Below are 25,316 nucleotides of genomic sequence, written 5' to 3' on the forward strand. Positions count from 1 at the left end.
GATCAACTAAAAATAAAAACTTCTAAGCAATATAAAATAATGGCAAAAATGGTATATGTACACACACATGTATGTGGCAAAATGACTGTTTAGCGCCCCCTGCAATATTATGAAAATTCAGCCCCCAAACTCCATTTCAGCTACGAAATTTGGTACACATCTGTAACACATCACGACGCACAAAAAAGCCTCTTGCACAAATACCCAAAACCCAACAGGAAGTCAGTCAGTTTGAATTATGAGTCATATTTTAGACGATTCTGGACCAATTTTTGCACATTTTCAAAAGCTATAAACTCAAACAGGCTGACCCTGACAGAGCTCAAATTTGGCCAGGAGGCACACCAGGCATGGGGGATCAAAAGTTATCAAAATGATCTGCAGAAATCTGAGGGCGTGGAAATGGCAGCCCCCAGAATTTCGCCATGAAACAGGAAATGCTGTCTAACTGGCCTGTACATGCTCCAATCTGCCTCAAATTTTTCATGCGTGATCAGACTCCAGCCCTGATGACATACATAGGCTGACATACAGTCACAGTAATAGCGACACCTGGTGGACAGTTTTGATAGGTTGTCATCGAAAAAGCCATAGGTCGAAATCCACTCTCAGTCGCAGCGCCACCTGGTGGACATGCTTGGATTTGCTGGCCAGCAAGAATGCGAGGGCCCAACCAACGCTGCTTGCAGCTTGAATTGATCTTAATCCTTATTTAATGTCAACTAAGCTAATCTCTGTTGACTCACTTGACCAAGTCTATCCTGTTGTTGATGGCGGCCCAGTGGAGGAGTGTTACGTTTTCTTTGTCTGGCTGCCGAACGTCGAAGCCCGCCTCCACCAACTCCCTGCAGCGCTCAAAGATGCCGTACCTGAGGCAGAGGGGTAGAGAGGTATTAAAGTCACCTCTCATGCAAATATGTGCAGAGACACAGAGGTAAAAACATGACTCCCAGACATGCTGACAAAATGCACGAATACATAACAAGACACACGTAAGAGACGCAACTTAAAAAACAGATACCCGGACCCAAACAAGACACCCACACTGTGGCATAACTTGGCAAGCAGACACTAACCTCAAACCAAAACAACATAAATCTGTTGTAAATTGTAACAACAACTCAGACAAAACTGTTGTTGTCTTATCAAGGAGACATTTCCAAGCTTCTTCTTTTCCCAACAATAAAACCTTTCATAATTTTCTGTCTTTGCTAATTACAAAGAACTGGTAAACCACAGTTGAAAACATGGTGATGATAGATACTCATTTAAAATCTGTGGTATCTTGATAGCACAAAAGCATATAAATTAGCAAGTGAGCCTGCTGGACTTTCAGTAATGATACATTCTCCGGTCAAACCAATCGGCAACAAGTAAACAAGGTCACCTTTATGAATCAAAACAATGTGAGGCAGTGACAACAACAACACAACAGACACACTATCCACTCACTGTGTGGCTTTGACAATGTCCCAAGTGCTGTAGTCGTCCACATGGTTTTTACGGCTGACATTCTCGCTGTAGCCGTGGTTGTAATGACTCTGGGGTTTGATTTCCTGAAAAGAGACAGAAGCACAGAGACAAGTCAGTCGGGTTGTGCTGCCTTGGTAGATCATGAACATTAAGTTGAAACATATCAAAATGCCAGCAGGGGGGTGTGCTATATACCTATAGTAATAATAATAATACAGAGAGGCGGTGGGTAACACGGATTAAATCTTCCACCACAATACAGTAGTGGTATATTTTATTGGGATTCAGCTGCAGGATTCATATAAAAATCCAATGAGCAGCTATTGCTACGATGTACAATCACCCAGAGATAATGAGCGCCCTCAACCAGGGCTTAATCAAAATATTACTGAAATGGTAATATAGAGTGCTAATGCAATATCCAAATTGCATGAGCTTCAAGTGTTTGATGAAGGCTGGCGCATCAAAACATACTATAATACACAAAGCACCGTGGTGCCACAGAGACGCTACAAATCATATCCTCCTAACATAAAGGAACATGCTTCATACAGAAAACCGCAGCAAAAATCACATCATCATTTTAAGATTTTTTGTTACGGTAGAGAAGAAATGTAAAAGTTAGAATCTCACTAAAATTGCTACTCATGTCGCAGTTGCAATATCATTCAGCCCTGTCCTCAATATAGTACCACAGTACAAAAAAAAAGGCAAAATCAATGACAGCAGACAAATGTCTACCAAGATCCTCTTGGTATATTCAGTCATTGTGGCTCTAACTAGCAACTCTTCTCATCTTGGTGTTATCTGCTCATTTTTACTGACCAACCCACAACTTACTTGCTCTCTGAAATGTCACAAAAAAGCTATATTGACCAAACCGGCATCTCTTTTGTCTTGTTATACTCAGTCAATAAACATAAAGATGTTGAGTCTACTGTCGTATAAAACTGGAAAAAAGCAAAAAAAAATGCTCACAATGGGGAAGCAGGATTGAACATTTCTGGGAATATTTGCTTGAAAAATTACCGAAATGATTATCAAAATGTATTTTGCATTGATTATTTAGTTGAATACCTGATTATTGATCATTTTCAATGTTATTATCACATCACTGAAAGTTTATAGGGAACAACAGATACAAGACTGAATTCTCAGAGAATTTCAATACATGTAAGAAAAAATGATCGAATGTGGTAAGGATATGATGGGAGTTTACTGCAATCCCTGCAATATTAAAAATGTCAGCACTGGTATGACAAACTGGAAAACTTCCAAGACATCAAACAAATAATTGCTGTTTGAAATACTGATCCCTACACTCAATTTTGGCTTGACCTTGTCCAGTCAGTTCACAAATATAATCAGCTGCTGTGTCCGACAGCAACAGGGTCAATAGAGGACCATATGAAAGGGGAAATCTGGAAACTTACGAAGATGATTTCTGTTTGTTTGGCTGATTAAACCTCTGGTCTAGCATAGCATTTAAAAAGCTATGCTGGAAATTATCTGATATCACCAAAAGCAATGAACTAATAACAATGATAAGGGTGTAAACTGACCTATTGACAGGCGAGGAAGCCAAATCTGTACACACCCACTCAGTCCTGAGAAGGGGTCAGTTAAGGAAGGGTTAGAAACATAAAAAGAAACATCTGAGATCTAACGTTCAGGTATACCTCTGACCATTAATAACTGCTGGAATGGAGCCATATTCAATCTGTTATTAGTTCCACCAAAGCTTTGTCCGCTATAATAAATCAAAATGATAGCTGTAAAAACGTCTAGAAATCCAATTAACCTGAGGACAATAAAGAAACAATGGCGCTTCAATGCTTGCAAGGCTAACATGACTCAGGCAGAGAGGAAGTAGTAGCATGACAGAAACAAGTCTGGAGGTACTGAGCTAGAGGATACAGGCCCTGGTACTGCAGACACACAGTAACTTGCTCAAGAACATGTCAGCATTCATATAAATAGCTGATCACAGCGGTATCATACTCAAGAGATGAGCTTGTTGAGTCCTGCAGCTGGTCAAGATCTTATCTGTCACACATATGTGGTGACTGTGCCACTCACATTCAATTATCCTCCATAGCAACACCACGGAAACCACAATTACCCTCCATCACCAGGAAACGAGAGCTGCATCTGATAAACACAGAGCACCCACCATTCTGACCGCTAAAAACTAAGACAAATGTTAAAACAGGTTAAGCTGCTTCTAATGTGCAATTTCCAATGTTACTATATTTGTACTGAAGACAAAAAATTAAGCAGACAGAAAAAACTATTAATTTTATTTAAAATTTGTGATCCTGACTCAGGAATTCATATTAACCTTGACTTTAAAAAAATGAAGCATTTTAACAACATTACCACCTTAAAAAATCTCAATATTTTGTTCAGCCTTCAAGCAGCCATTAAGGCCTTTTTGTCTGTGCTGCTGCTTTCATGCATGTGACACTGAGGAATAATGGGGCGGCCTCTCGGGGGCTGACGACATGGCAGGCTTGTGCGGAGCTGGTGAGAAGCCTGAGGCGAGAGCTCTGGGCCACAGAGACTACGGCGCTGCAGCATCTCAGGTTTAGCTTGGGCTTCCCCACATAGCCTCAGGGATGTGCAGAGCCCGCATCTCTGTCACCATCAGGGAATGATGGTGGAAGCAGAAAATGGAGAGGGTGCATAGGAAAAACTAACACAGGCAGGTTTTTCTTTTCCAGTTAAATTTAAACTCTTATAGGGGCAAAACAATGTGAGAAAAACAAACCATTCTTTTTGAACAAAAATGGTGAGTGCTGTCATTACAGCCAGACAGTCACTGGCTTCAGCACTGAATGGCTACAGTTTTTAAGACACTGAATCAAACTTCTGAACTATGATTGTTGATTTGCTCTTGTCACATTTTTCCTCACTGTGGTCTCATTATTCCTCCAAGGAATGCGGCGGAGTTATGTGATGATCATGTACGCTTGTTCATCTGCTCATCTGTCTGTTTGCAACATTACTCAAAAACAAACGGATTTGGATGAAAATTTCAGAGGTCAGAAATGACACAAGAACCAAGTGATTAGATTCTAGCAGTGATGCGGCTTATAGTCTGGATCCGCAGATTTTTGTATTGCAAGATAGCAGCATGGCATCACTGTAACTATGACAACAAGTGAACACTACGTCAGCTGCCTGCTGACAATCACATGATTGCAATCCTGCTACAAATCCATCGCTTCCGTTTCATCCATCGGAAATAATGCTACAACTGAGCAGCCTTGGCGGAGTACTGCGCTCTCTGAGTGCTCTTCTTGTTTTTCAATGCAATACAAAGTCCTGCACCTCTGTGGAAACACCACAACCATTCTAAAAATAGAATTCAACAATGTCATTCATGCAGTATAACAAAGTTCTAATGCCATACATCAAAAAAATTTAAGTTGGATTTCTTTGATTTTTCAATTTACAGAAATAGGAATCAACACATACAACATTCTTCCTGCAGATGAGCTGAATTACTATATTTTATCAAGTCACTCTTGGTAGCAGCTGAGTCACTCGTGGCTCCTCAGTTGCATAGAGGAGCACCGAATTCTTTGATTGTTTTTTGTTGTTTTTACAGAATCTGAGAATTGAAAAAAATGGATCACGATTTTGAGCTTTCATTTCGGTAACTCTCAAAGGAGAACTGTAAGTCGCATCATTTCTATGACACGTGGAAAGTTAAAAATCTGACAATCCAGTTTGTTGCTCTGATAAATGGTGTCATTTTAGGGATTTTAAAAAAGTGTGTGTCTTTTGGGTTTCAGTTAAGTTAGGCATAAAATTCTGGTATGTTTGATTAAAAAAAAAATGCACAATTCGTGTAGTTGTTTAGATTCTAAATTCTTCACTGCAACATCTTATAAACATCATCTGATCAACAAGTATGTTAAATTACATGAGGATGAGGTACAGAGGGACCTGATAGTAAAGTGGTTAAGGCACACACCACATGGGTACATTGCTACATATAGCAATGACATAACATCTCACCTGCAGAACTACACTTCAAAAATCATGCCTGAAGGACAGGCCTACATTTGTGCACACTTTCAGTAAAATGCACAAAATGACATGTACCAGTTCTACTTATCAGATGCAATAAGCTGAGCAGGTCAATATAACCTAACAGATGAATGTGTCTAAGGATGGAAAACAAAAGTAACATTCCTTCAACACATTTAGTCTTGTGGCTGAGGTTAAACCTATGAGCTCTCGGCTATTTTCAGCACAGCCTGGAGCCCTTCTCAGAACCTTGAATCATCACAGTCTACGCACAGCTTTTGAATGATTGCAATGATCTGCAAACCTACGAATCGCTTTGTCTTTATTTATCACACAAAGTGGGATGGAACATCAGCCTTGTGTTTGAGACAAGACAGACATTTGCTGTAATGTAATTTCAAAACCGGATTACGCAAAATGCTTTGTCGCACTGAACAACAATTATTATCACTGGAAAGAGTAAGTTCTGCTTTTGTTAATATTTGGCACATTATGAAACGAAAGGCACTTTTGTGACTTATTCAAGGAATGTGAAAATGCGTGAAGACATTAGTAACTATATTTGACACCTTTGTAGAAGTTGGTTCTGTCTTCATGACATGATCACAGTACAAATATGTGACAAGGACCATTACCAAGTTCCAGTTCTGCTCTGTATTACGATATACACTACCGTTCAAAAGTTTGGGGTCACCCAGACAATTTCATGTTTTCCATGAGCTCTCATACTTTTATCCATGTGCTAACATAACTGCACAAGGGTTTTCTAATCATCAATTAGCCTTTCAGCACCATTAGCTAACACAATGTAGCATTAGAACACAGGAGTGATGGTTGCTGGAAATGTTCCTCTGTACCCCTATGTAGATATTCCATTAAAAATCAGCTGTTTCCAGCTAGAATAGTCATTTAGCACATTAGCAATGTCTAGACTGGATTTCTGATTCATTTAATGTTACCTTCATTGAAAAAAAACTGCCTTTCTTTCAAACATAAGGGCATTTCTAAGTGACCCCAAACTTTTGATTGGTAGTTTAGGTTCCAACTATTCCAACTAGCCTAATAAATGCAGAACTGAGTGCATAATTACGTATCAGTCATGTTACATAGCTTAAAACTTAATCATCAACAGTAAGGAGAGACAGTAGCCGTGACACTACCATCATAATACAATAGAGAAAAGAAGCGAAAACCCGCAGAGGATATTTTGTCTTGGAGAGTAAATTACGTTGAGGAGGAGGAGGGTGTGACGGAGGAGATAGGACGGTGACTAGCTCCTATTTTTTCCCTCTATTTTAAAAGTGTCAAAGCTGCCAGGAGGCGTTTGTACTTTTCACTGCCAAGTATCGGTCCCTTTACAAATCCATATGATCTATTTCAACTACCCCATGTGCAATTCAGACTAGTTTGGCTGCCAGAGAAAAGAAGGGGGAGCGGAGGAGTGCCGCTCAACTATGATCGTGACTGAGCTTTTTTTTTGTTCCAACAGGCTGACAAACAGAAGTCCAGGAAAAATGTGGATCTCAAAGCCGCTTCCTTCATCTGGATATTCAATTGAAGGAACGTGCAGGGAAAGTGCTTTCCTGTCAGTCGGGGGACAGCGAATAGAGGGCTCGGCATTACACCCTCAATCACCAGATGTTAAATCACTTTCTCCAATCACCATCTTCTGAGGAGATCACCTTTGACCTTTGTCAGTTTTTCTCTCTCTCTCTCCTGTCTCTCTGCAATCTAATAAGCCGAGGATGGAATCTGGAACTAGAGTGATAATTGCAGCTTGTGCACTTTTAAGCCTCTTCATTATGTACCTGCTGACTGGTGAAGAGTACAACAATTAGGGTATTAATTAGGTAGCAGAGATTAAATTATCAATTAAACACATCATCCATGTCACACTATCCACTCATTTTAATTTTAGGCTGGAAGCTTATCATCTCAGTGAGACAGGAGTCTTGGCTTTTGTCAATGGAACTGGTCAGTGGGACATATGGCAGCCAGTCCCCAGGGGGTGGAAGTCACATGCCTTGGGCTAAAAATGTTTGACAACACAACTCAAAATGCATGCTAACTGGATTACAGTAGAATGAACTTTTTCCAGCAATTACATGTTAATCTAGAGTACACACAGAAAAAACAATAATCATTTCCTCAATGTATCTGCAGTAACTCCTTTACTGAGACTACATTGCACTATTCTTTTCTCTGGCCGTAGCAATAGCTCAAAATCAGATTGAGTCTGAAATTAGAGCCATTTCAAGGGGCTAATTCAATATTCAAGGCTCAGTTTAAATCCATGGATAGAAGGAAGCAGACACTACTTTCATGAGGGTGATAATGAGAATGCTCCAAGCCAACTGAATGTGCATTTTCCAGTTAGCGCTACGAGTGAAGTATCAAATCAAATGACTGAGCACGTCCTCTGCCTTCATGTGCATTTTATGACAGAACACTCATTTGCATTTCCAAATGAGATTGGAAGCTGAGGACATTCATTCCTAACATTCCTAGAGAGAGAGAGAGAGAGGGGAAATGTTTGCATTTGACATGCTGAACTGGTTCAAGGAAAGAAAAACAGTGAACAGCCTTAATGAGAGTGCAACTAAACTTCTGATGCTAATTCAGGTGCCTCATACATTTAGCTTTACTCCGCTCTCACTACCATCTACAAGATGACCCAGATTCCAGCACCCTGTCGAGAAGAGGACTACCTTTAAGTCTAGCCTGAATGGGCAAGCAAGAAATTAACAGAATTCATGATGAAGCTATTACTGCCTGATAAACTCCTTTATTGCAACTAGTAGATGTGCAGCCAAAGGGTTGTACTGTGAAAGTTACTGTAAAATTTAATGAAGCGGGAGGCTGTGACACCTCTAAAGTCATCGCAGACATTATACCACTTTAAAGACTGGAGAAAAATAACTTCTGGATAAAGACAAGGCACAGGTATGCTGTTGTCTACTATTCATTATCATTATTGTGCATAATACAGCTTCCTCAGCTCCACCATGCATTACTATTGCCACACATTTGACCTCACATGATCTCTGTCACCAGTACAACAATGACACACCCTCCTCTTCCTGCATTTCTGTATCTGCATATCTGTGTGTTATGAAAGTGTTTCCAATGTGAACACAGGCTGACGTTCACGTGAAGTCTCTCTGACTTCCTCATCAGATCAAGTGACAGCCACAAAAACGCATAAAACAATTAACTGTGTCAAGGGTGCAGAGAACAGATGGCACATTTCTGTTCTGAGGGTTCTCCTCACGACATTACCATTAACAAGGAGAACCCTCTCAATTTGAACCAGATATTTCCAAAGCACAATCGGCAAGCTGTGTCAGTCTCGGCTTCAATATTACAGTGCCACAGACACACATATGAAAGAGCTAGATACGAGAAAAACACTACTCTGCTTAGAGACCACTGGGTGTGCATGTTTGTTAATTATAATAATGCAGAAAGACCAAACACTTAGATGACAAATGTTGAGCGATTCAGACCGTCGATATGGGTCTAACCTTAATACTGAAAGTGGTATTAAGTTTCACTGCAGCATCTCAGGTCAAAAAGGTTCTCTCAATACCACAAGGAATAAGGCTCAACTTTTAGTCTGAATCAGCAGAATTAAAATTAATGCCAAAATTACAAAGTACTATCTTCCTTTGTTGAGTCCTCCTTCCTTTGACACTGTAGGATGAATCTACAGTGTCTCTCCAAACACAGCCAACACTGTTAATCTATCCAGACTTCTAGATGAAGGGGTCATGTATGAATACATATTGCAAAGTAGGCAGCGTCACTCACAAAGATGTAGCAGAATCACCACTTGAGTTCCATATTGGCATAACATTGAAACAAAACTGGTATATTCAGACTGGAGAGGGCGTTTAACCCTTCAGATCACCAGATAAAATGGCCAATACATTTTCAAGACAATCTTGCCTTAATTGCCAAGATTACATTATAAATCTCTGTATCCATGTCAGCCTGTTTTCACTAAGTAGATCAACTAATCTGTTACCATCTTGGGGACTTACTAGACATTAAAGACATGAATCATTTTAATTGCATACTGCCAGTTACTGACCATGCCTGGAAGTAAATTACCCACTTAACCTGGTATCTAAAAACCCCCTGGCAACATATGACTGCTGAGAGAAAAACAAGAAAACTGAAGCAAACTACGGTATATATCAAACTAGGCCTGGGCAATGAAACAACTGTGATATGTGCTGACAACAAACAGTTTATCTACAGCAATGAGAAAATTGTTTGATAAATTTTTTTGAGTTTTACTTGTATGCAAACTGCCATGAAAATACATGATGAAAACACAAAGTTTGATTGCAAGAAGAAACACTAAGTTTGCTTTCTGTATGGCTCATAACAGCCTATCATATCCTCGATCATGGCACCTCTATGCCCTCAATTGCTCTCACCAGGTGTACTAGACTGGTTGCCTGGCCTCTCACCACCCCCGTCTGCACCTGCAGACCTCCCTTGGTTCAGACTGGGACCGGGCAGGAACCAGTGGTTGCCTGTGTGACTTGGGTTTTGTGGTCTAAAACACCTTCACTTAATTGGTGGGCTCCTGGCAGCCTATGCTGAGGGATGAGAGACTTGCTGTCAGGGTATTCACAGACGCAATTGAGGGGTAACTGTCCAGCGATACCGAGTCCTGACTGGCCATTTCAAACCTGAATCTCAGGGCAATGCAGCAGTTGACCTCCAGGTTGCACCTACTTGGTTTATTTAATGTGTATCACGACAAGAATATTCCTTTATCCTTATTTAAGTGTAAATTTATTTATTTGTGTTTTACTGCTGTGACATTATAGTGATTACGTATGTACTGTAATAAATATGCCAAAATGGTTCATCTCAAAGTAACATGGCTAAATTCAGATCCACTTATTAAAACAGTTCATTAAAATGATCGATATCCACTGAAACATAGCAGCTGAGTATGATTTATTTTTTCACTACAATTGCTCAGCCACAACAAACAGAGATCATTCTGATAATTATGTTACTTGTCAAGCAAAGATTATCAACAACTGATAACTATGTTGTGTTCAAGACAGACAATGTACCAGTACAAAGAGGTATGGAATTTACTGGTGAACACATGACACATATGTACCATCAATATAAACTGTACACCTAGCAAAAAAAGTTATACCTGATTGTGGCAGGTATGATATGAGATTAAAATGGCTTCAAGCTAACTAGGTAAATAACGGAAGTAAATATCTGTCAGGTTAATTTATGTTAAACCAATATTGTTGGAATGAATATATTTCTTCAGTCATTATTGTTAGAATTTGACCGACATTGTCCCGTAACATTCATTAAAAAAACTAATTTGTTATCCCAAATCATGAAATGTTTTAAATCCAAAAAATAACGTAATATTTAGTGATATTAGATGAGATGCTAAATGCTAAATGACAAATTGACAAAAGCATGAACCAGTGGGACTGCTGCATGTTAGCTAGCCGAGGTGTCTGCAACACTTCCTACAAAGAAACGAATATGGTTGTCAATAAAGAGTTTTTTGTCTATTCATTCCGTCTGTTAATTTATTTCACGAGGACCACCTTCCGTAGACAACAGCATGATTCGCTGAGACACACTTGACACCTATTTCCATCACTGCAGCTAGCGTTAAACCAGCCAGCACTGGCAGTGTAGCTCCAAAGCTAACGCCGTATGACTCTAAGGATTAACAATTAACGTTACTTTTTCCACTGCAGACTTAAAGACAGAGCTTACAGCCTTGTTTACTGGGCGCACGGCGTCGCCACCACGAAAAACACAACCTAGCTTCGCGTTAACACGAACATCTGTCCAGCGTTTACTGACTCTGCAGCAGGAGGAGGGGGGCTAGTAGCGTTAGCAGCTTTAGCATCGTTAGCTGCCTGCCACCCCCCACCGGTGGTTTTGCAGGGGGCATCGGAGTTTCCCCAAAAGCACGGGGAAATCCGGCAGCCACGCACACGCACACGGGTGTAGCGCGTTTTGTGAGTGTTCGTGTGTCCGTGCGAGGGCGTGAAGTCCAAAGACCGTACCTCAGGATGGAGAATAGGGACGCAGCCAGCTTCTTTCTCATATTCCTCCATAGCGTCGGCCATCTTGGTGGTGGTGTTCGCTGAGCATTGTGGGAAACAAGAGGCAGTGTAGGGGGGAAACAAACAGAGGAGGAGAGAGGAGCTGTCAAAAACACATGATGGACAGGAGGAGCCACACGCAAGGTCACATAGCAGAGGCTGAGCAGTGAGGGGTATTAACATGAAGAAAAATACATATACTATCAAATACATTTAATAGGAATCATTATTGCATATATTTTTTTTTTTTTTTGTTGTTGGAGCAGCTTACTGTATGTGATTTACCAATATGGAGCTATGAGTGCAGGCAAAGAAGAAATGCAAGCTTCAAGATGATGGCTTGCAGAAATCATCATCTAATGTGATGATTTACACTTTGCCATCCATCAATTTGAAGAAGGAAATCAAATCAAATCAATCTTATTTATATATCACATTTAGAGCAATCTGAGTTGACCAAAGTGCTTTGCATGATATTAAAAATTTGTGCAAAAAGAAAGATTAAGACTACTAAAATCAGTTTATAAATCTGAATAAAATAGTAGAAACAGGACAAAGCAGGATGGCAATTTGCAAGATCAACATCTAAAAGAATATACATTTAAAATCCTAAAATATTAGGACTACCAAAAGAAACCAAAAGCCACTGAAAACATGTCACTAGAGGAGGAAATTTCAATTTAAAAGAGGAAGGTTACTACATAGTTTTCGGGCTGCTACTACAAACGCTCACTCTGCCTCTACTCTGCTTCAGGCCTCTTAGATTACATGCTGGGCCTTCAGGTGAGTAGATGGCATCTACGGGGTGAACCTGGAACTCTGGGATTCACTGCTGAACTCTCTGGAGGTATCGTAGACAAAACACCGATGAAGGAGGGCGCCCACTTGATAACTCAGAGGATGCCCTCACTCACTCGACCATCCCACAGAGTTTTAGGTGTCTCATGTATGGAAGAAAGGATATCAACATCTAGTCCTATACAACAGATCTTGACATTTTGCAAAGTCTCCTTATGCATTTCTGCCTACACTAGTATTCAAAAGTTTGGGGTCATCCAGACAATTTCATACACAATGTAGCACTAAAACACAGGGGTGATGGTTGCTGGAAATGTTCCTCTGTAGCCCTATGGAGATATTCCATTAAAAATCAGCTGTTTCCAGCTAGAATAGTCATTTACCACATTAACAATGTCTAGACTGGATTTATCATTCATTTAATGTTATCTTCATTGAAAAAAAAAAGACTTTCTCCCCAAAACAGGGACATTTCTAAGTGACTCCAAACTTTTAAATGGTAGCGCATGTGGGATTTTAAGTTGTAAAGGAGTATTTTTACATTGGAGTACTGGTACTAAAGGATCTGAATTCTTCCTCCACCACTGGTCACAATTAAACCTCCATAATTACAAATCCGAAATGTTTTGCCTGGATGATTGCTGATGTTTCATATGATTAGAAACAGCCAGAAGAAAGTTTGGATCACATTGCAGTTACTCATTTGTGCCCCTAGATGTTGTCCATGTCCCATCGTGGACTGTGGAGTTGAACCAAACCCAAACCTCCAGCAGCCACCAGATGTCATCATTTGCCCAAACATAGATCATTCCTATACTGAAAACACCTGGATTCATCTCGCACAGTTTAGCAGTCCACATATTTTGTATTGTTCAACCATTATAAATGTATTACTACAGATACATTAAAAATATACAGCTATGTTATGATCATGCCATATAACATAAATAGCAGCAGTAAGTAGATTTACAACAGTGACCTACAATAATGTACCAGACATATTTCTGTGATGGAGTATAATTGTTCATTGTGTACGCACACGGGTATAATTTTAGAAAACCGTCATGGTTTAATACGGTAATTGCTTGATTTGATCTTTGAATTGCAACAAGTCACTTAGTCAGAGCAGATCACGCTGCTCCCCAGCCCCAGACATGATATAATAGATAAGATAAAGTTCTTATCTATTATATGCAGCACAACGAAGCGTGACGGTCCGTTCATATCTCTGATTTAGCAGATTAAAAGGCTTCTCTAAGACTGCGTGTGAACTGAAAGTGCACAGGACTGATCACATGTTCGTTGTGTCCTGTGCAGCCAGGAAAAACAGACGATCACCGAGCAGACTCAAGGGAAGAGAGCTGGTGCATCAAGTCACCCTGTGATAAACCGTTCAGAGGATATTGGGTGTTTAGCTTTCAAAATAAAACCCCACACAGCACGCTACATTATACAGACACTCACTGGCCACTTTATTAGGTCCACCTTACTAGTAAAAGGCTGGACCCACCTTTTCCTTCAGAATTGCCTTAATTATTCGTGGCATATTTTCAACAAGGTGTTGGAAACATTCCACAGAGATTTTGGTCCATATTGACATGATAGCATCACACAGTTGCTGCAGATTTGTCAGCTGCACATCCATGATGCCAATCTGCTGGATTGAGATCTGGTGACTGTAGAGGCTGTTGGAGTGCAGTGAACTCATTGTCATGTTTAAGAAACCAGTTTGTGATGGTTTGAGCTTTGTGTCATGGTGCATTATCCTGCTGGAAGAAGCCATCAGAGGATGGTACACTGTGGTCATAAAGGGATGGACATGGTTAGCAACAATACTCCGGTAGGCTGTGGTGTTTAAATGATGCTCAGTTGGTACTGAGAGGCCCAAAGTGTTCCAAGAAAATATCCCCCACACCATTACACCACCAGAAGCTTGAACTGTTGATACAAGGCAGGATGGAGACATGGCTTCATGTTGCTTACATCAAATTCTGACCATTGGAATGTTGCAGCTGAAATGGAGGCTCATCAGACCAGGCAACGTTTTTCCAATCTTCTATTGTCCAACTTTGGTGAGCCTGTGTAAATTGTAGCCTCAGTTTGCTGTTCTTAGCTGACAGGAGTGTCACCTGGTGTGGTCTTCTGCTGCTGTAGCCCATCTTCTTCAAGGTTGGACGTGTTGTGTGTTCAGAGATGGTATTCTGTATTTCTTGGTTGTAACCACTGGTTATTTGAGTGACTGTTGCCTTTCTATCTTCTCCAACCAGTCTGTCCATTCCCCTCTGACCTCTCACATCAACAAGGCATTTTCTTCCACACAACTACATAAGAATTGTGGTAATGAGCATATATTTTCCTGTATCTCCTTGCTTTTTTGACTAAAATAGTGTATAAACATTGATAACTACTAAAAAAAAATACCAAAATTACAACACTCATCATAACCAGGACGATAACAAGAAAGGATCCTGAAGTGTTTTTAACTTTTCAACAGTCCTTGAGCGAATCATATGTAATGTGCACAATTCACCAAATCCAAGCTAAAAGTTCAGTCATTTCAGTAAAATCATTTTATTCTACATGTCTCATACAAAAAGTGGAGAATGACAAACAGACTGTTTGAACCACACACACGCCCACACACACGATCATTGCTTAGACTAGTTTATCTGTGTGACAACTGAGTAATCAGGTTGAAATTACAGCAGAGTTTTGCATCGTCTCCCAACACAGGACCGACGTTACACTTCGCTTTGTATGTAAACAAATACAAAACAACGCATTTACTTTTCTTGGCAATGATTTAAGAGTTGTGGTCAAAATGGTGCAAGACACCTATGTGCTAATAGGCTACAGTGTGCACCCTTAAATTAAAAAAAAAAAAAAAACAATGACAAAAAGTTAGAACAAGTTCTATTCCATCATATGAATCCTGTCCAGTAATTTAAAAAAAAACAACTGTCCAAGCTTTAGTTCTGTTTAAATCAGAACCACTGGTGTTTGTAAAACAACAACCTAGCAATCAGAATTTGGTGTGATGTGTTTTAACACAGAGAAACAAACAAATACAGAGATAAGAATAATTATATTTAGTTGGTTTCTTTAATTTAGTTTTTTGGTTTGGTTTATTTTTGGTATAAAAGTTTTTATAATGGTTTTTTACAAAATGGTTCCTTACAAAATGATTCCTTACAAAATGGTTCTTTACAAAATTGGCCTAAAATTTTTTTGTAATGGCTCTTTTGTTTTCTCCTGTTTTCTTTTCGTCTCTTTTTAGGGTGACTGTTGGTGTTAACTCATGCTAACATGAGGAGAACACAGAACACCACTCAGAAAACATCCCACCAGAGGGGTGGAGGTGTTTTTGTGAGGCCGCAGTGCTAATCACTGAGCCACAGTACTGCCCTTAGAGAGAGTGGGGTGAGGAATGGGGTTGGGGGAGGTGGAGAAGGGAAAATTGATCCACTAATGAATAACTCTAATACTCTATTTATTCATTTTTCATCCTTCCTTCTTGTATATATTGTATATATTGTTGCTATTAGAATTATCATCTTTACTGTATATTGCTGCTGTAACACGGGAAATTTCCCCTGACATAAAGGATTATCTTATCTTAATGAATGCAGCAGCAGAAAACCCGCGCAATTCTTTTTTTGAATCGTTTCCACCAGCTGACTTTTTTCGTCTTGGTTTTGGTTTCAGTATTGGACTTGGGACACGAATCCACTGATATGGCTGAAGCTGAGGAATTTGGACAAAGGACTTGGTCTTTCATGTGATTGATTTCACTGGTCAAGTCCTCAGTTTGATTGTTGGACTCACCCGAAGTAGCAGCCGGGGAGGGAGATGGGCGTGGAATGTTGTCTTTTATGTGCATAAAATCTACACCTTCCTCACTCCATGTAGTAGTCCAATAGGAATTTGGAAATTGGACATTAGACTCCAATTGTCCCGAGTAGTGATTTGGAAGCTGTAGGTGAAAGTCTTCATCTTCCTCACTCCGTGTAACAGCCATATAGGGATGAGGAAGTTGGACATCAGAATCTATGCCTTCCTCATCCCATGAGGCAGCCGAATTGGGTGTCGGAAGTCTGATCATGAAATCCACACCTTCGTGCCACAGTGGAGCAGCTGAGTGTGGATTTGAAGTCTGTACATTAAAGTCTACATCTTCCTCCCTTGATGGAGCAGCCACGCATCGATTTGGAAGCTGGACATTTGAGTCTTTGTCTTCCTCACACGATGCAGCGGGTAGATGTACCACGTCTAGCTCAGTGTGTCTTGACAAGCTCTGAGGGAGGCTCGGAGCAAATAATTGATGCTCCAGAACCTCCCGGGCTGTGATCCTCTGATGAGGATCCAGGTTCAGCATACTTTTTATAAGGCTGACCAGCATCTTTCCTTCCCTGTGTCGCTCCATATGCCACTGAATGTCATCAAGAGACCGGAGTTTGATACTCCTGGCGTCTGTTGCTCTGAGTCCATATTCCTGATACACATCATGTGGAGTCATAAATCTCCAACATGATCTGCCATAGTCGTCAATGTTGAAAAAATCCTCAGTGTGCATACCACAGTCCAGCACGTCATCGGGCGGCTTGCCCTGGGTCTCTATGATGGCCCTGAGAACATCGTATTCTGTCATACCCGGGTAGAGTGCGCACCCCATTGCCAGCTCTGCCATTGTAACACCCAGAGCCCACATGTCAATGGCCTCATTAAATGGCGCTCCGAGTGACATCTCTGGTGCATTGTAGGACATGGTCCCTCTACACTCCCCTTGTTGCACCTGTGATGCAAAACGCGCCAGGCCAAAGTCAATTATTTTGACTTTAATGGAATGTTGGTGGCGGTCCACAACCATGATGTTCATTGGTTTCAGATCTGCATGTATTATATCAATAGAATGTAGATGGGAAAGAGCTGTAGCCAGCTGGTGTAATACTGACTTCAGTTCCACCATACTGAGACGCTTTGCGTTTTGCGCCATCTGGTAATGATGCAGGCTTTGATCAAGGTGTTCAAAGGAAATGCAGAGCTTCTCCTTGTCGAAAAAAAAGCCATCCCACCGGACAATATTGCAGGTATCTGAGCCATGACGCTGCAGCCACTTCAGGATGAAAATTTCTTCTATAGCATTTTCTAACTTCTTTTTATGGACCTTGACTGCTACAGTGTTATTGGTCAAGGTATTGCGGCATTTGGCTACAACGCCAAAGGCGCCCTCTCCAAGGATCTCCTCTACAATGTGGCAACTGCCAAGTGTACTGCCTTTGAAAATCCCAAGGTTTGCCATGCTAATGTTTTTTCAGATGAGTGTTGATAGGCGATTTTGTTAATGAGTCTTGTTTTCCAAAGACTGTCTTTGTCTCTCAGAAGTGTCTTCTTTTCTGAAGCGTGTCTGTTGATCGGTGTTTTTCACGAACTTGTAGTCCTTTATGTCTGTCGAGTGTCATCTGTTCAGCGTCTTCTGTTCAGAGTAGCAAAATGTCCTGTATTTATACACTTTCTGAGCCTTGAATGACATCATTAGTGATGTCATAGTGTCACGAGCGATGACGTCATAGTGTCACGAGCGATGACGTCACAGTCTTGCCTGTCATGTGATTGTGACATCAGGAGTCATGTGCACCGCCCACACCCAAACACAGTTTTTTATTTTTTTTTTTTTACCAATATGGGAGACTCAGATCCAAATGGCTTCAAACTGGACACTGTGCAGATGTAAAAGAATAAAAATTAAATTGTCATTAGTTTTCTGACTTTAATGAGCAGCCAGTGGTTCCCGTGGCTTTATTTCACTGTGACCAATCAGTCGGTTTGTCCCGCCTCTGACTGGTTGGGACTGGTTCAGACTGGTTCTGTCTGGTCCCGGTGGAAGTTCCCGGAGAAGCAGAGGGGAGACTGACAGTGAAGCGGTGTTTAGTTTATGATGGCGGATGGAGGACCCGGACCCCTTTTGTTTTCCACCTGAATCTAGACAGACTTGACGCTGTTTTCTGCGCTAATCCGTGATACTTTGCGGGGTGAGTTAACTCCTAACATGAGGCGGCTAGCTTGACTTGTGCTAAGTACATTAGCGAGCTAACAGCGTTAGCCGAACGTGTAATCCGCTCGTGTAATGCTAATGTGAGCTGTCTAACAGACTGCTCTGAGTTGAGAAAAATACAAGACATGTATGTAGTGTAAACTGGAGTGTTTCTCAGACTCTTCTGTATTCTATGTAACTTCCAGTTATGTTGGTAAAAGCCGCTCATGTCGGTGCCTTAAATGAGCTGCTGCTTTATGTTTTAGCTGCATGAAACTAATGGATTTGGTTTTCATTTGTCATGGGTTAAACTGTTTTTTTGGTGATTTTTATTATTTTTTTAATGCAGTAGTTGTACGACTGAATAACAATGGAACATTGGGCTAATCTGTGGTCAGTGATCTTTATAGGTTCACTTAAAGCTTAAATGCCATTTGACTGTAATCCTCATTGGGCAGGTCATGGGGTTTTCAGCCTGTTTTTTAATACTTGGAATCCAGCAGAGAAACACTGGAGTTTCCTGCAGGTCTTCCAGACACTCACAGATGATATGACAGCTTTCTGTTTGATGGATGGAGATCCTCAGCCCAGATGGACATGATGCCTTTAATCTGCAGCAGAAGTTGAACAGAACTAACTGTTATTTTTGCATTAAGCGTTGTGGCATGTTTACCATCACTGTTTTCCATCTTCTTGACTTGTGACGTTCTTAAAATTTTCTGATCCTTGCGATTGTTATGGAAGGCAATTGTACGAACTTCACATACCGACTACACTTGGCTTATGTTTGTCGACACATTCCTGAGCAGTTTTTGTTGTGTGGTGGACTACACTGTCCTGCTAGTGGAGGTCGTTGACATCAGGGAGTGCTTCTGGCAACAGGGAGTATGCTTGGTGTACAACAATGTTTATGTAGTTTATGTAGTATATGTCAGAGTAAAATCCCCAAGAATTCGATATAATTGTCATCATACTACAGTGCAAGACAGTAGAACTTAATTTTGAATGCACTCTTTGATGTCAAACAAGTCCAAAACCAAAAGACATTCTCAACACAGATAAAAAGATGACTACATTTTGTATCTGAGAAAACCTGCTCTTCGCAATACTGCTTGTCGATCCAGTACTTTAACGGTCGAAGAGTTCCTTCATTTTTGATGTAGTAAGTGGTATCTTAAACAGTTTTTTCATTAAATACCCTTTTATTTTGCTTGATGAAGTTGCCACTAGGTCTTAGTTTATATATATTTTTTAAAGTGAAATAGACAAAATGAACTAAGAACAGAATTGAGATTGTCTCATTTTCTCATTCACACTGTATATAAATTAAAAAAAATCGTAGCACTCTGCAGCACCATTTTTTAAGCAAATCATTATTATATACTGTAATTTAATAATTAAAATGTCAGCACTTATACAAAAGAAATGTCAATCTTTTGAACAAATCTTTACACTTTCTAGACAGTAAAGTTGTGGTGATAGGAATGATGAGAGCACTGTGCACAGAGCCTCAGATTTTACTCTCAAAACAAACTACTTTGCATTGCTTCATTTTTAATTTGAAAATGTTCATAAAAAAAGAAGCTTATTCTCATCGACTTTTCATACCATATTGGTTTATTTTGGAGGAAACTTGTTTTTTAGTTTTGTGGAATTGCTTTGGTAATTATTGCTGCATTGGGTCAATAGGGTGATATTAGCATAATGTATGCATGAAGGAAAGTATCTGTTATATCAAATTAACATTTCACAAATATCTTTACACAGGGTTTCTGCAGGGCATTTAAAAGTGTTAATAGTCATTATATTGATTTTGTCTTAAATGGCATTAAAAATCATTAAATTTGATTCTCAGTGGCATTAAAAATTCTTTCTGCAGTTTTCAAGAAAAATATTTGATAATAATGATATAATAATATATAATTATAGACTGCAATTCGTCAGATATGTGCATCTGCGTAAACATGCTGAAGCATTGTGATAATTGTTTCAGCCAGTCAGGTACAACTGCCAAAAACTGCATGCTTTTAACCCTCGTGTCGTCCTGCGGGTCAAAATTGACCCATTTTAAAGTTTGAAAATGTGGAAAAAAAATATTTTTTCACAGTGAAACTTCTGTTGTCCACATTGTCAACATTTTTGGGAAATCTTTGAACATTTTTTGGTGGAAAAAAAGAAATACTAAAAAAAATGTTTCTTAAGAACATTCACATAAAAATCAACCAAAATCCAGTGAATTTCACTGGATTTTGGTTGATTTTTTATGTGAATGCTGTTAAAGGAAACATTAGAAGTTTTACTGATATATATGTAATTAATTTAGATATTTTTAGGATTTTTTTTGGAAGATTTTTACTCATTTTTTGAAAATATTTACAAGAATTTTCTTGCCAAATTTGGGGGATTTTTTTTTTTTTTTGAATAAAACTTTTCAGGGAAACTTTTAAGGAATTGTTGGAATTTTCTTCCTGAAGGTTTTGCACATTTTCAAAAATTTGGGGAATTTTTTTTACAGAATTTTTGAATTTTTTTTGAGACAAGAAAACAATATTTTGTGGTGCCCGTAAATGAAGACAACAGGAGGATTAAAGTGGCTGGCAGGCTGGACTAGGAGGAGGAGAGCTGGGAAATGGTGAAATGGAAATTCCAGCAAAAATAGCTAGAAAACGTGGGTTTCAGAGAATGACTGCAGCCCGTGGGTGGTCAGGGGTGATTTGCGGATTCAGAAATAGTGAAATGTAGGGACAGTTTTCATATAAAAATCATCTTTTACTTAAAAAAAACAAACCTGTGTAATTTGTTGAGTTCACGGTCGTGGCATTAAGATTTTTACAGTACAGCATTAAAATGGCATTAAAAAGCATTAAATTTGACTGGCTGATTTCTGCAGAAACCCTGTTACAAATATTCAGATTTTATGCTCTAAATATTTGAGGCCAGTCAGAAACAGTTAAGCAGAAACTGTTCTATAAATGAGATGTTTTCAGATGGAATGAACCTATAAAACAATTAAAAGCTCAGGATCCCAGCTCACTGGATTCCAGCTCCCAGGTTTGGGACCCCAAGTAGTTTCAAAGAGGAAATGATGGAAACTGATCCAGGACCAGCACATGACATGCCAGAGAGTTCAAGGAAACTTCATGAAGTCTTTGTTCATTAGATACTTTTATGTTAATATGAGCATATGCAGTTACACAGCTCAAATGTAACCATTTGTCTCTGAGCTAGTGGAAGATTTATCTGTGTTTTTGTTCTCTTTAGATCTCTCTCTAATGATCAGAAGGCTGAGATCGGGACAAGGAACCAGATGAGGAAGTGCCTCTGGATATGAATCCACATTATGTAGAGAGATGCAGTGAGAAATGTAATTTTAGATAAATGAAAGGTAACCTTCCACGCATGTGTTTGGATTGCAGGAGGAAGCCAGAGCACCTGGAGAGAAGCCACCCAGTCCCAGAGAGAACATGAACTCCACACAGAAAGAACCAGCTGACCAGCAGGTTGGTGCTGTGAGGTGATGGTTCTAACCTCTGCATCTGTGATGTTTTAAATAACGGTACAAAATGTAAGAGATGAGACAACAGACAGCTACCAACAGAAAAGAAGAAAAAGGTAACCTCCCCTAAACTAAAATGTTTGTATTGCTCCTTCTAAAGCGGTTAAGAAGACATTTTGTCATGTCAGAGTAGTGACAGCAACTAAAGATGCACATCACACAGCACAGGTGTAATTTCAGATTGGCTCTGTGATATCCTGATATCCAAAGTTAAATCTAGAATCAGCTTTCTCTATCGTATCTTTATTGACAGTCCTTCCATTGTTTGATTATGGTGATGTGTTCTTCAGATCCACTTCAGAAACCCTCCTCCATAAATTAGACACTATCTGCCACTCTGACATCCAGAGCTACTTACAACACCCACCACTGCAGATTGTACTCACTGGTGAACTGATCCTCTCTGGTTTCTGTACATCTACAAACCCTCTTTGGTAAAGCACCACCATATCTGTCCTCATTACTTACTATTCATAACTCCTCCTGCACTCTTCATTCTAACATTCTCATTAACCTCCACATTCCCAAAGTCCATTCCTCTCTTGGTTGATCCTCATTCCAGTTTTCTGCTAATGACTGGAACTCTTTCCAACAATCTCTAAAACTCACCTCATGCGTATCGCTCTCATCGTGTAAAAAGTCAGTCAGAGTAACACTTCAGGACCACTGCAGCTGCTTTTAGTCTTTCTGTTTTACAAGTCACTGTATAATTTGTTTTGTAATATAGTGTGATTTGCTATACATGTAATCTGTTTTGTTGTTTATCTTGTTTATGTGCTGCCTCCTGGTCAGGTCATTAATGAAAATGAGAATCGGTTCTCAACTAACATACCTGGTTAAATAAAAGTTAATAAAAATAAATATTGTGAGTTAATACTCTGAATGAAAAGGTGGCTTTAAACACTGGACTGCACCATTTCTGTGTCTGTTTGTTAACCTTTGTCATGTTTGTGTGTTTCAGCTCAGCAGTCTGCAGAGGAGCTCTGATGTCTGTCTGTCCTGCTGTCTCTCTGCTCCTCTTTCATACCAGTCAGTCGAGGCAGAGGGCTGGCCTCCCTGAGCCTGGTTCTGCTGGAGGTGTTTTCTTTCCTCCTTGTTAACCGGGTGTAGCGTACTGAGGAGCAGAACATTCCAGAGCACCACACAAATATCAATAAGACAACATTTCAGAAGACAGCTAACCCAGAATTCACCTCCAAATGGAACATCTGCTGATGGGATGTTTACTACTGAAGGACCACTCACAGCTCTCTTGGAGACAACAAGATGCCTCCTACCTCCACTAGAATCTGATAAAAGTCATAAAGTGTCAACTGTGAGGAAAACCTCACCTCTGCAGGATTGACATTCTGACCTTCTGATCTCCTAACAGAACACACAGAACTTGGTATGCAGGAATGGATTGAAGAGTTTAAATCAGAACATTAAAGAAATGCAGCATCACTGGAGTGATGATCTGGACTCAGTCTCTGATACCAGGTTGATCAGGACCAGTATGGAAGAAGAACACATGGAATCTGAAGTGTTTGTGGAGAAGAACAAACAAGACACCAACACCCCCCCCTCTCTGTCACAGACCACAGTCATAAAAGACACAGAGACTTTTTACTCTAACTATATGTACTCCCTATGTCTTCTTTTTCCTATTATTACTGAATGTATATGCTTGTGCTTTAGCTATGTTATAAGTTTACTTCAGTGTATCCTAAAGTCTACAATTTGTAAGTTTATTCTTATGTTTACACATTTTTATTATTATGTCAGGAACTATATGAGATACACATATTGGGTTTGGTGTCACTTTAATCATTTATTCTGTGTTATTTCAGATCTGTGATCATCATAGATGTTGAACAATTGGATTTGTACATTTAAGAAATGAACTAAGAGTAAGTTCTAAAGGTACTTGGCCTCTGACCTCTCCTGGACAGTGAAGTTTAACATCACCCCTTGGGAGGAACACATCCATGATTGGTTAGATGCTGATTTGAATTTCGCTCCAAAACTTTCTATAAAGAGGAAAATCACTGGAATGCAACTGAACTTGGTTTTTACAAAATGTAATGGGCTTTTAGAAGGACGGGCTTGGCTTTATGAAGAACACTGGGCTATTAGAAAAACTTAACCTGAGCTTGCAAGAAGGACTCTTAGAAGAATACAACTGGACTTAAAAATTACTTAAGAACTAAAAAGAGCGAATATTTTCTTGATAACTATGAACTTTGACTTTTAGTGTTTTTACTTAGACACACTTTTGCAATGCAAACCTGCCAAAGTTCCTCCTTGTCTTTGCGTTCCTGAACCAACTCATCCAGCAGATCATCACAGCTCCACATCCTGCAGCGGCCTCCCGCTCACTAGTACAAAGGCTACGCAAGTATCTCTTTCCTTCAGAACATCTGGATTATTTTTTTATCTTCTCTAATTCAAATTCCACTGAAGCTGTTGGTTTTTAAGTTTCAATAAATAACATGATGGAATGCCATGATATGAACTGCTTCCAAGAATGTGCTATGACGTTTTTGTCACATTTTGGACGACATCCTAAACTATGGCGTTTTTGTCATATTTTGGACGACATACTAAACTATGAGGATTTATAGTACATAAGAACTTTGAGTTGCAGCCATGTGATTGTGTTAATAAGCAATTGAACAGGTGTACCTAATAAAGTGGCTGGTGAGTGTATACATATATATGAATATAATCTTTCTTTATATGCACAATATTAATTTCAAAATGTATTGAGAATGTGCTTTAAGGGTATAATATGTAGATAAAACAGTAAAATACAAGATAAAGAGAGTGATTTAATAAACAATGACACATAAAGGTCATGTTTACACTCAGTAACAGATGTATCTATGCAATTCATGTCACTGCAAATTGTCAAGTGAAAGGAATATTTAGACAGCAAAACGAGTAATGTACAATGAAACCAAGTAATCCAGTAAAAAGGATTTTTATTCAAAGATAAGAGAGTATGCCAGAAAAGACTCCCATTAATTGAAAAGGCTTTATTGACAATTTTCTCAGTCCGCTCCGTATTATGAGATCAAATGTTAAGCATTTTTATTACTGTCAATGATGGTATTTATTTTAATCAATTATCAGTGAAATAAATCAGTTTAAAAAATGTACTATTTTGGCTCTGATGCATTGGCCTCTCTGTGTGTGGGCTCAAGTTTTAAATGTGTCACAAAGATTGCATATTAACTCCAAATCTTCTTTTTACTAATTGATATCAGTCCTGATAAAACATATCAGCTGAGGCCAAGCGGATGCTAAAGGAAACTGGTAGTGC

At 39.5% G+C, this 25,316-nt stretch overlaps 1 protein-coding gene and 1 long non-coding RNA gene across 2 annotated transcripts in view; one reads left to right on the forward strand and one right to left on the reverse strand.

Moving 5' to 3' along the window:
• The window catches only part of zdhhc17 (zinc finger DHHC-type palmitoyltransferase 17), a 45,945-nt gene extending 34,238 nt beyond the window's left edge, over window positions 1-11,707 (reverse strand). Inside the window, exons 1-3 of the mRNA XM_055006376.1 lie at window positions 11,589-11,707; window positions 1,453-1,556; window positions 747-869 (exon numbers count right to left, since the gene is read on the reverse strand). Of these exons, the coding sequence (XP_054862351.1) occupies window positions 747-869; window positions 1,453-1,556; window positions 11,589-11,651 (290 nt within the window). The 5' untranslated portion in view covers window positions 11,652-11,707. The remainder of the gene's footprint in view (window positions 1-746; window positions 870-1,452; window positions 1,557-11,588) is intronic.
• A 6,579-nt stretch (window positions 11,708-18,286) lies between these two features.
• Window positions 18,287-24,706, forward strand: LOC111576900 (uncharacterized). The gene is made up of 3 exons (XR_002746865.3): window positions 18,287-18,454; window positions 21,873-21,956; window positions 22,974-24,706. It is a non-coding gene; the product is annotated as an uncharacterized LOC111576900 (long non-coding RNA).
• Window positions 24,707-25,316: the final 610 nt, after the last annotated feature.

This window comes from Amphiprion ocellaris, chromosome 21, assembly GCF_022539595.1.
Source record: "Amphiprion ocellaris isolate individual 3 ecotype Okinawa chromosome 21, ASM2253959v1, whole genome shotgun sequence".
In the NCBI taxonomy this organism is placed as follows: Eukaryota; Metazoa; Chordata; class Actinopteri; family Pomacentridae; genus Amphiprion; species Amphiprion ocellaris.